Source organism: Acanthopagrus latus, chromosome 1, assembly GCF_904848185.1.
Source record: "Acanthopagrus latus isolate v.2019 chromosome 1, fAcaLat1.1, whole genome shotgun sequence".
Classification (NCBI taxonomy): domain Eukaryota; kingdom Metazoa; phylum Chordata; class Actinopteri; order Spariformes; family Sparidae; genus Acanthopagrus; species Acanthopagrus latus.
The window spans coordinates 8,451,372-8,464,168 of NC_051039.1; the positions used below are offsets into that span (position 1 = coordinate 8,451,372).

At 44.3% G+C, this 12,797-nt stretch overlaps 1 protein-coding gene across 1 annotated transcript in view; it reads left to right on the top strand.

Annotated features, from left to right (window-relative positions):
* The first annotated feature begins 69 nt into the window (after positions 1 to 69).
* The window catches only part of mtnr1aa (melatonin receptor 1A a), a 35,836-nt gene continuing 23,108 nt past the window's right edge, over positions 70 to 12,797 (top strand). Inside the window, exon 1 of the mRNA XM_037079649.1 lies at positions 70 to 899. Within this exon, the coding sequence (XP_036935544.1) occupies positions 722 to 899 (178 nt within the window). The 5' untranslated portion in view covers positions 70 to 721. The remainder of the gene's footprint in view (positions 900 to 12,797) is intronic.

Here is a 12,797-nt window from a genome sequence, read left to right on the forward strand (position 1 = left end):
GGGAATATCAAAACGGCAACGTCCGTTGCAAATTTGAAATTCAGATCTAGATCGTTGAAACACATGCAATGTCCTTCAATCAGCGGCGCGCACGTGTTCGAAAAAGACAACTTCCTGTATTAAAAAAAAAAAAAAAGAAATCATGAATGATCCGTCATAATAATAATGAATGGGCTGCTGAAATAAAGCAACGCGAGCGACCGCAAAGCCATGAATGAACGCGCGTCTGGCACATGAGGAAGAAAAGGCAGCGGCGAGGAAAGCGTCTCCCGTCACGGCCGCAGTTCCGCCGCTCGGCCACCAGGCGTCAGTGTTTCTCCCTCTGACGCCGAGGAAGCCGCTCCTCTCGCGGACTGTTTTGATCACATGCTGGGAAGGTCTGAAGTTGCGGCTTCATGTCACACATGCGTACCGACAAAGTGAATGGCACACGGGCGCAGAAGTGACACAGAAGAGGCGAGCAGAGAGCGGGGACGACTACCAGAGCTGATACAAAGCAGCTGGGGGAAGTCCAGAAGAAGGCGAAGGAGAAGAACGGAGAGGAGGAGGAGGAGGAGGAGGAGAAGCGCGCCTGGAAGAGGAGGATGAAGATGAAAGCCGCGGGAGGCTGTGGTCGTATCCCACCACCGGCGTCTCCGAAACCCGGGCTCTGAGGTGGGGAGGGAGCTGGAAGCGGCGTTGAATTTGGGCTGCGTCGGGGAAAGTTCAGCGGCGGTATACAATGGTTATAAATGGGTCTCACCTGAACAGCTCCTCGCCAGACCCCAGCGTCCTGAACCGCCCGCCGTGGGTGACCACAACTTTGGGCTGCTTCCTCATCTTCACCATCATCGTCGACATCCTGGGGAACCTCCTGGTCATCTTCTCCGTGTATCGGAACAAGAAGCTCAGGAACGCAGGTGAGCTCGGAGAGGCGTGCGTGCGTGCGTGCATGCTTTGGGAGGGCGCGTGGCTGAAAAGTCAAGCGACGTTTAAAAACAAAAACAAAAACTCTTGTTGTGAGATTTAAAAAAAAAAGAAAAAAAGTGGCAACAGTTGACACAGTTTATGAATCAACACAAAGGCTCTTTTTTTTTTTTTTTTTTTTTTTTTTTTTTTATTAGATGTTTTATTTCGAGGCTGTTTTTGATGGAAAACATTCCGGTTTTCTTTCCGTCATTTTTACCCGGTTGTCTGAGTTGGTTCTCAGAAATCCGAGCCGTTAACGAAGCTGTCTTTTTGCCCCTCGCGTCATGCTCGTCCCTTTTTAAAAAAACATTTATTTTCCCGTGGTGCCTCCCTTTAAAATCACCCTCCAAAAACACTTAATAATACTTATAGATTCGCGTTAAGAACGGACAGCTCCGCTGGCTACAGACAGACTTTTCCGTTTCGCTGACCTGCACCGAGAGAGAAAACACTATAGCAATTATTGACACAGTCTGAAGCCACGGGGAAAGCCCGGCGCTCATCCCACCGCTGCTCGCACTAATGCAGCCCAGGCTCCCTCCGCTGCTGATGCTCACCCAGCCGGGAGATTTGATTTAATAACGATAATGACAAGAGATTTTTTATTTATTTAATTTTATATTTTTATGAATTACTAGGTCGATGATGACACTCGCGCACGTGTATGCGTGCGTCTGTGTGCTGTGTGAGTGTGTGTGTTTGAACCTACACAACCGCCTCAACGTGAATTTAATTATGATATGGGCACCTCGGATTTAAAAAAAAAAAAAAAAATCCTCCCGAGTTTGGGCAACAGTGACTCATAAGTGTTTGTCTTGCTTCGGTGAAAGTGGTAAAACGCTCATAATCTAATAGTCAAGAGAGGACAGAGGAAGAAAAAAAAGAAAAATCCCAAGAGGCTCCTGTCGTGCTGAGGTACAACACACACACTTTAACTGGCAGCTACACGTATCATGGCTGTCATCATTTGGGAGGCTGGAGTAGGGTGATTTGCTAAATACACTCCTGACATTACCATTTCACTCAGCGCAGAAATGTTAGGGTCAGAATGGATTTCCATCATGTGGATAGAGAGCCCGAGAGCCCCTGCGAGGAATATTAAGCGTTATCTAGGCTGCACAAGGATATGATTGACTCTCGCTGAGATTTCCTCCCAAGCTCTCCTGGCTTTTTCACGATGAGCAGGCGTGCAACTCTGCAGTGGCTTCGTAAAAAAAAACAAAAACAAAAAACATCTGCAGCCTAGAGTTTAAGAGTTTGTCTGTGAGATTTCTGGGGGATTTTGTCGAGCGCGTCGAGAAATCGTGCAAAAACACAAGTGTGAGACAAGGAAGGGGGGAAGAGATAAATTTAGGAAAGCGCGTCTTTTGAAGTTGTTCCCTTAATTACGGATAATCACATGTAAGGAGGTCAAGCAGCAGGGATTTAATCAGGCATGTAGTTAACTTATACCATCCGCCCATGCAGCGCTTGAACGTTGCATATGGTTCGGCATTACCGGCTTGGAAATACCATTTATTTATTCAGATCGTTGGACAATTCAATTTTTTTCCCGAGCACCCTGAGGAAAAGTCCGACGTTCGAGGATCAAAAGGAGCTGATGAAAAATCCCTCAGCTTAATTGGGTTTTTGTGAAACTGTCTGTGGATGACAACGAGTCCCGCGCAGACGGATGACGTGGACGCTGAAGTTCATGCCTTTCAAGCGCATTTGCTACTTTCCATTCAACTTCTGGAGACGTGCATGCCTAACTTAAGGCCATTACAATCTCCTCGTCAAAGAGCCGCCGGCGAATCTGTATGCAAACTGTCAGACATATTGATCGATGCGAAAACTTTTCCATTCATGCTTTTAATCGGCGTTGGAATGTTTTGACGAAGGGTCGGCTGTCGGCGTTTGTTTTACAGGCCCTTATCTGTGGGAGTCCGGTGCCACGGACGATTGTTTGAAACCACACATTTGTCTTGGATCAGCCTGAACTTTCAGTAGTGGCCTGCCACACTTTCTATCAACATAGCATTCAAGTTCCTGTCGTCGCATTGATTGAATCTCCTCCGACAAAAAAAACAAAACAAGTTGGCATGAAATTTCTTGGCATTGACTTCACTCTGTTGGAGATTTCGCAGCAGTCCATCAACAGGGGGATGAATTAAATAATAAGTAATGAAATTTACTCAGTGGAGAAGCTGGCAGGCTCTGTGGCCACATATTGCAGGCAGCAGCAGCAGCAGCAGCACTGCTGTCTCTGCATGGCCAAACCCTCCGTCAGTGCACGAAATGGCCAGTGAGTGAGTTAGCATGAAGCCAGCAACACATGGTGAGCGGTTTGAGCTGCGTGGCTGGATACAGAGTCGGTGCTGTGAGCTCAGCTCAGTGCCAATAAATCATATTAAATGTACCTGTTCTGTTGCAGATAAGGAATTTCTTGAATCATGCTGAAGCAAAAAAACAAAAGGTGCCAGGAAAAATAACTGTCACAACTGACTGTATCCCTCGCAAGCTGTTGTTGCAGGATATTAGCTCATGGGATATATCGTGAAATGGGTTCATGTCGCTGTTTTTAATGACAAAAGAAGAAAACAGCAAACCTAGTAGCCCCTGCGCGAATGCATGCTCGCACAATCCCATCCTGATCGTGTCTGTTTCTTCTCTCCATACGATGCTCGCAGCTTCTCCGCTGTGCGTAAAAACCAGATCCATTTATATCTCGTGTGTCAAAAGAGACAATATGCTGATTTGACATGCTGTGACAAAAAGGGGTTTGCGTTTTGAATCTTTAAGCGCGGTGGCAGATGGAAAGTCTGAGCATTCCTCGTTGGCCGGCAACAATGGCATCGTGCTCTTTTCCACTGGTGTGTTGTCAGCTCGAGTTAGTGAATGAGAACATCAGTGGCCTGTAGAAGGTCTTCTTGTTTCACACCACCTCTGTTGTTCTTTTGTTTTTGTTTATTTTGTGCTGCAGAAAAGCTCGGCATTCAGTAGGTTGAAACAGCGACTCTCCCACTGTACCGCTCACAGTCTGGAGTGACACGCTGGAGTTCTGCTGCTGCAAACCAGAACCAAAGAGTGCCACATCGGAGCGCGGCTGTCTGTTTTTGACTGTGACACACAGAGTTTATCCTTTTCCAGCCTTGCGTGACTTGGCCATGTGCCGACGGGGGGTTATTTTCCGATCGTTCATTACACCTCGAGTATCTGTTACAGTATTATTGCTCTCCGTGTAATGAATATTTTTGAGGCATTAATGCAGAATTAACTGGCATTTGCCTCTGTCTCCAATTAAAAAAAGAACATTTTAGGTTTTCTAAATATCCATTGGCTTTGTTTGGAGATTCTGAACGGAAATTTGGCTCAGCAGCGCGGCGCTTAATAAAGACGCGACTGTGAAAAGACAACAAATGTTCTCCCGTAGATGTCGTACAGTAGATGTTGATTTCGAAGCATCCTGTTTCATTTTCATCATGAGGGGGAAAGCTGTTTGAAAGACTTGTTTTGTGAGAAACTGTAATCCTTTAGACTAGGGGTTTATCTGCGCCGCACATATCAGTATCAGGAGTGCACGAGCGTGATTAAAGAGGGGTACAGGGAGTTACTAAGGTTAAAGGAGGGTTACGCCAGAACAGAGCGTAGGAAAAGAATGCGCTCCAGTCAGATAAATACTCTTATTCATTATAGCCTCTTTGCTCATAACGTGTCACTTCCGCCTGATGTACCTGGCCATGTGAATCCATTTTCTAAAGCTGTAAGTGTCTCGATTCATGCTGTGCTCATGAGCCATCTGCCTCACAGCACGCTGCGTGCCAGTGTTTACCGCCTATTCTGTCTGAAACCGTGCATTCAAAAACCCCCCTCCCCCCTGATTGTAAAAGTCTAGATGAAGAATGCAGCGGCACGGAGAGGACACGTGTCTTTGGAGAGGTGGCAGGGACTGTCCGGCGACGCTGCATAATGCATCCTCCCACAGACGTATCAATATCGGGTGGCTGTATCATGTGTCCCCACCTCTGGTGACATGGCCGCCTCTTTTGTGAACCCTGCTGTGCCCCTTTTTGGCTCACGCCGCTACAGTTTCACCCACAGCGTCGGAGGGACGGGAGTGTTGAGCGCATACCAACGGTGTCAAAGAAGTTCAGCTGTTTCCGGAGAGCTTCATTAATTTGCCATTACAGGGTACCTGCCGCATCCTGATCAAAGCCTTTGTAGTAGCTGTGTCCAACTCCATATTTTCTTCGCCTTCCTCCATTCACACGTGTGTTTTGCTTATTGTAACTGCACTTGGATGTTTGAGCTTCATTGTGTGACGTGATGTAGGCGCAGAGTTGAACCCCAACTTAGGCTGTTTTTACGTTCCTGCATTGGAGGAACATTTTCTCTGTGCTTGAGTCTTAAATTTTTTTACCTGGAAGGTCTGTTGGAGTCTGACATACTGAAATCTCGCTCGTCATAATGTTTAAAAATGTCCTTTTAAGCACAATTTGACATGTGTACAAGGTGGAGTAAGCAATTCTGGAGAAAGATTGTTGAGTCTCACCAATGCACAACATCACTGGTCTCCATGAATTGTTTTCAAGTTCAATAAACACAGATGATATCTGACCGGAAATTCTCCCACTTATCCGGGACATATAAATCTTCCAGGACACATGGACCGGGACCAATTCTTTGCTAACGGAAATCCTGGCTTAAGCTGTAATCCGTCAGATTTCAGTCCTGGTTGATTCGGTGTCAGTTGAAGACTTTAATCCCAAGTGGCGGCAGTCGGGATGTTTACATTACGATCTTATATTACAGCTCTGACGGGCTGACAAGTGCAAAGAGAGCCAACTGTAAAAACGGAGGCTGAAAGTCAATAAAACAGATTAGAAACAGTAACCATTATGTCAATGCATCACTTCCTGTGAATCGCTCACCTGGTTGGAAAAAGGCGGACCCCGCCACCAACAATTAAAACTAACTACGTTGACTAAAAATCACAAGGATTGCTTAAGATCTAACTTTAAATCTAATTTAAAGTCAAAACTTGAGACCTTCAGTCAGTTTTTTCAATGAAAACTACGTGAATACTCAGATTCTCTCTTGATTTTTCAATGAGAGAGGAGGAATAAACGTAATTCTGAAGAAAGACATTGATATATTTTTAGGTTTTTGTGGGAAAACTATTCAGGACTCAACTTTCAAAGCAGGCTATGTTTATATACGCACACAGGGAGGGGCGCTTCAAAGTTCCGCCTTTGTGAAGCAGATTCAGCTTTTCCATACAGTTCTTGCCGTGTTTTGCAGGAGTTCATGTGGGCCTCAGAGCTTAAGTTTTGACAGGGGCCCTCAATAACGGAAAAGGCCAAAGGTTAGAAGGTACGCCTCTGTGCCGAAGTTGACATAAGAGGTGCTATACTGTATCTACTGTATGTTTTCAGCCGAGACATTATCAGATTATGCTCCCGATAAAATAAACAGTCTCTGAGCAGTCGCATATTTTGTGCCTTTCATCACGACTGAAGTATTGGTTTCGGATATGATACCATCCACCGTGTTTTTTTTACCTGGAGTTCACTGTGATTTGGGAGAAAAACACAAGGTAACGCAAACCTTAATGCAATAAGACAACTTTATCTAATCAGAGCGCGTATCTCTGCTGACGGCATCCTCGCCATTCCTACTGTTCGCAGAAAGATATGCGCGGGGCGTGGAAGTCGTAGCCGCTCACTGCATTTGTCAGTTTCTGTGGTGATCGCTGTGATAAGCGTCGCGGCGGCACAGTATGGCGGAGCGGCTTAACAGTATCAGGACTGAGGGGGGGGGGAAAAGGGCTCGGTGGGTGAAAAACACGGACTAATTGGGGACCCACAACAGCCAGCAGGTCACGACTTTGCAATTAATTTATAGTTCGCCCGAGCTGAATAAATGATCATTGAGTGGGAGAGGATAGAGATCTCCTTATTTTACTCATGAGGCACTTAACTCCGAGCTATAGATTAGTTAATGCCCCTGCTGTCAGCCAGGACACGTAAAAAAGAAAAACAGAGCACATGCTAACGTCCCCCCAAGGCTGCTCTCTACCTGATAACTTGCAGTCAGCACTGTTTCCCTCAGCGCTCCTCTGTGTCCTGAAACATGTAAAAGACTTCTTACATTTTCATTAATTACACGCCCCCCGACTTGCATATCTTTTGTGCGCTGATTTCCTGTCAGAGGGGCTTTTTTGGCTCTCGGAAGGATTAAAACGCAAACATCAGATCACTCATAGATCTAATTAGGCGGGAGATATATGCGCTGGCTGTGGTTCCGCTGCCGGGGACTGTATGCATGATGTTATCAGTGTTTGTGTTGCCAACCTTGTCCGGCTTGTTTGCTGCCGCCCTTTTCACTCCTGGATGCATCTTGGGGGGGGGGGGGGGCGGGCGAGAGCGGGCGAGATAGAAGGGTTTACAATAGTGCATGATAGTGGAGATAAAGCGCAGCAGATCGGCAGCGAGCCTGTCATACGGGGCAGACGCACGGTGCTCAGATTTTTATTTCCAATGACTCGCCATTTCACACGTATTAGTTTGTTGCTTCCGCTGCGGGCGACTGGGTTCATGCTTTTGTAATATTAATAGCAACAATCATGGGAAAATTGCGCTGCACAGAAAAAAGGAAAAAAGAAAATTGAAAAAAAGAAAAGCTTCTGTTTTTGTTTGACCGCAGTATTTCAGTGTTGGCAGGTGCCACTGCGTCCTGCTGGGCTCGGGCCTCGTTCCAGGGTCATCTGAGAAAGAAAAATTGACCCAGCATGTGCCCATTTGACTTTGTCTACTCTTTACAAAGGTGGCTCGGCTTCTAGGTGATTTTTTTTTCTAATATTTGCAGGATTATCTGCACACACACAGCCCTGCCTGCAGTAATCCACTCTGTATATATGATTTGCATCTGCCGTACGATAAGAATGTAGGCCGTGTTATTCCAGACTTCCTCCTCGGAGAAAACACCTTTCTGTTTCTTTTCTTTTTTCTGGCTTGCATTCTCCGTAGCGTCTCGCATTCCCCCCTCGCCAAGTTTTCTGCGCCCTCATCTCAGTCTCAGTCTCCCACCTTCTTTGTACTCCTCCTCCTCCTCCTCTTCCTCCCCAGCTTACTCACCCTCAGACACGCTCGCTCAAAATTTCTCTCTCTCTTTTTTTTTTTTCCTTGTGTATTTTCACTTAAATTTGACCTTCCAGGCTTCATATTCCATGACACCCTGTCTGTTTGCATCACTCTGATCCAACACCCCCACCGCTCTCTAAGGATGTTATGTTGTCAGACCGCATACCTGTAGAGGAATTCTGCCAATAGCGCTTTGCGTCAAGCCAGTCAAGCAATAAGACGGTTATCACACAAACTCCGCGGATTCCTGATTATATAATGGCCAAGTGGGCAAAATGAATTAAGCTTGTTATTTTGATAAGTGTTAAACAATGACCAGCCTGACATGGTCGAATTTAACAAGAGCAGGCGCCTGGCATCTGGTCTCGTCCGTCGCCACCCCACTGCGCATGTTTCCCCTCTCCTGTTCTCATTCTGTCTCTGTCCGTCTCTCTGTCTCGCAGAGGAGAGTGGGCTCTCACTTCAAAAGAAAAACATAATGAGTCTATAAATACTTATACATACAAGAGAGCATTTTTGCAGCAATTTAAGATCCCCCCCCCCAACATACACACACACCCCGGCTTCCCTTTTCCATGCTTCCCCTGTGCTATTTTTAATCATTTACAATATTATACAGTGAGAACTTTTCTGCTTCACAGGAGCTCAGGATGACGCACATGGGAAGCTTAAGGCAGTGAGATCAAGTAAAACCTAATGCTCATCCGAGGGGAACTGTGCATAACACATGCATACTGTAGAGTGCTTACTGTAGAGCAGCAACTATTTGATTACACACACACACACACATACGGGAGAAGCGGCGGTGGAAGCTCAGAGGTTAGAGATGCTGGCTGGTGATGAGAGCGGTGCCAGTTTGAATCCCGTGTGAGAGAATCAGATCAGGGAAGCGAGGGGAACGCTCTCCTCTGCGTTTCAAGGTGCCCTTGAATGAAGCACTTAGTCCACCATCGCTACACGGTGGCCAACGGTGGAGGGCTGTGGTCGGACTCAGCAGCTTCCAGCTGCGAATGCGTCAGATTGTATGATGGTTAAAAAAAAAACAAAAAGAAGCTGTGCTGGGTCAGTGAGTCCTCCTCTTTAAATCTTCCCCCTTATCTGTGTCCACTTATGTTATTGAATCATTAATGGGTCTAAAAACAGGGGCACGGCTCACACGCAGCACTAACAAGCAAACAGCTCGATCAGAAAAGCCTTGTCACTCTGTCTGGGAGCCGACGGGGAGATTCAGCTGAATGGCACCTAATGACGATTATTATGGCAGACACATGAATGCCATTTGATGTAACCCGACGAACCCTGCCCCCCCCTCGATCAGCCGCAGCAGAACCGGTGCAAGCATCCGGGCTCAGCCACAACACGCCCCACATGCTCCAGATGACAGTTTTCGTAACTTCAAAGTGAAGACACGAGGGCAAAGCATGCTAATAATAGTCACGAGGTTGGAGACATGCAGGTTGTTTTTTTTTAATTTAGTAACAAGGTTCAAACAAAGCCAAGTCAAAAATAGAAAAACAACAAGTCTTTTGTTTTATATTTGCTCCTGATTTTGGAACTTGGAGAATTTGGGGAACATGGAAAAGAGAACGTGGAAAAGAAAGATGCGAACAGCGTCTGACCACTTAAATCTGTGTTTCCTGAGACATTCATGGAGATGCATATTTGTTCCTTCAGTCCGCACAAGTCAAGAATTTCCTCTGAACCAGTCTCATTATGTAATAACCTGACATGAGAAAAGTTTTCTGTCTGATTCACTGTGGAACACACTGAAATGAAGAATCAAAGCTTATCTCAAAGGGACTCTATAATCAGTCCACAAGAAGCACAGTAAGCATGATATTACACTTTTCAAAGTCAGAAGACGATCAAGCGGTCTTCAGTAAAATCTTGCAAGTCTTTGCAAATTGCAAGAAAAACTCCATAAAACCATTAAATCACCAAAAAATGTCTTATCATTTTTCATTTTCTTGATTGTTTTCCCAGTTTTTTATTTGCTTGAGCTGTGAAACAAGGTAAACTGAATAGAGTACAGTCCAAAAACTGATAACAACATTGACTTTAGTTTGTTTTTTTTTATGAGGACCTTGTAAATTAGGGTTATTAAAGCCTCTCTAATGGATATTTTTTATATCACTAATGGATTATATGACTGTGTGAATATAAAAGGGGACACCAGTTGTGGCCCACAGAGAGTTACCGCCAGACTCTGCAGTTCCCTCTAGCTCAAAGCAGCTTTTACAAAGACATTGAACGTATTGTTTTGGCTTTTACGGCCCGCAACTTTACTGTCTTGGTTGACTCTCACTGCTCTCAGCAATTTCTCTCCAGCTATTTCCAGTGAAAAGGAGCTGATAAAGCTGCTGTATGCTATCTGCCCGGCACCGAACAACAGACGGACAAAGTTACCGACTACCTGGTGAACACGGTGGAGCATCTTGCTGCTAAAGAGATAGGAAAGAAGAAAATATTGGACTTGCAGTCATGTATATACTAATGGCATTTTGTATTATCTGGATGTTTATACAAGCAGTTGTGTATTAACATGTTGTCATATCACCCCTTTAAAGGTGATAATATATAAGTTGTGTCCAAAAAGTAGCCAAGAAATCTGTCAATAGAATAGGTTGAATGAAATCAGACTAAAGGTGCCTGACATTGTGCAGTCGAGAAGTGAACGTGTCACTCGTGCTGCCAGCATGTGTCAATTAGTTGTTAACTATTAAACTAATCCCCAACTGTTTTTATCATCGATTGATTAGTTTGAGTAGTTTTTAAGAAACAAAAGTCAAAATTCTCAGATTCAAGCTTCAAAAAATGTGAATATTTTCTGGTTTCTTTGACAGTAAACTGGGTATCATGAACAAACCAACAGCGACTAAAGATGCAATAACTGTCAGATTCATCAGTTAGTTGATCAAATGAAAATGATTTGCCTTATATTTTGATAATTAATTGTTTTACTATTTTTTTTTAAGCAGTAATGTCAAACATTTGCAGGATTTACTGTTTTTCTTTGTCAGTTGCTGTTACTTGGAAGTTGGACTGTTTGTATAGAAGTAAAAATAACCAAGCAGCGACATTTATGTTCTGGAGTCAGCAGTTACTCATCAGTCAGCATCTACACTAAAAGAGATATAAATATGAGGATAAGTTCAAAGAAATATATATATATATATATATATATATATAATACATAAATACACTATTTAGGCTCTGAAGATGCTTACAAGTGCTTGTGTCAGTGCTCTCACTCTACATACTCAATACTTAGGGTTGTGTAATGATTTGTTGTTATCCAACAGCCAATCCTATCATTAACTGCTGGTTTGAGAAAACAGTCACTCAACCGTTTAATTCCGTCTAATCACTGATGAATATTTCCATTATTAGATCTCTATTATGCAGCCGGAGTCCAATTTACTTCCTCTTTGTCTCTGTTTTGCATCGCTAAAGATCACTTAACTCAATATCCACTTTATATAACCGGCTCCATTGTAAAGACTCGTGTTGTTGAGGACTCTTGTTGTGGGACACAAAGTGTCAGTGACTCCTGCACTTCCTTTTACCCGCAGAGGGAAGAGAGAACAGTGATTTTTTTAAAAATGATTTTTTTAAAGAAAATACCGTTTGAGCCATTTTTTTTCGCTAATACAAGTCACAGTTGGCAGTGCAGAGGTGTGCTCTAATTCTCAAGAGGCAGATTATGACACATTCTTCGTGTCCTGTCATGTTTGTAAAGTAATTAGTTGAGTCCTACGAGTCGCTCTAATGAGCAGGAGCTTAGTGTGCGAGATTTCCTTATCACAGTATGCTTTTGTTTAATGACCCATAAACATGCTCCCTGCGATTATTGTCTAAATGAGCGTATTTTGTCACACTTTCAGACACGTTCACTTGGGTTCACTTCAGCGTTCCTTGGGCGCCGTCCAAAAGCAATAGGAAATTATGCAGTAGGAAGTCAGACGCTCACGCTGTTCACTGCTCGATGAACTAGTCTGAGCCTCAGCTTCTCTGAGAATATGAGGATAAACTCATGTGGCATGCGGTATTATGAAAAAAAAAAAATCTGATATATTTCATGGAAAATATTGCGCTGTGATAAAAATTGTAGATGCAAGTAGATATGTATGATATCATTGCTGCTTGGGGACATTTATTAAAACACTCTTTGCTGACTCCGCTGCCACGGTCGACCTAATATCTCCTCGAATCCAATTTTAACTAGAAGCGTTGTGTGTGATTCAACGCCAGATTAGACAATTTTTTTGTTTTGCTGCGGTTGCTGTCCACTGACTTAAGCAGAAATAGATATGGCAAGTTGAGCGGTCACATCACAATAGTCGGTGACAACAAATGGTAGTTTAAATATGACAAATAATGGCGCGACACAGATTTGTTCTGTCTGTTTATTTGTACGGGAGAATAAGGGGTGGACATTCGGTGCGCTGAATGTTGATTTCACTCACGGGGACGCCTATTCTTCACCAGTAATGCTCAGCGGCACGGGATCACCCTCTGTATCTGCTCCGAGCTCTAATGAGAGGATGGCGGTGTTTTTGTTGATGGTGGTGCACGATGAAAGCGTGTTTGAGGATGAGGTCATTAAGTATGGCACTGGAGTATTTCCATTTCCATTTAGAGCTGGTCTCAAATTGTCTGGTGCCCGAGAGCTGTTTTGCTCCAAAGCCATCAGCTCCTCTATCGGGCCCTGTGCATCACCCAATGTGA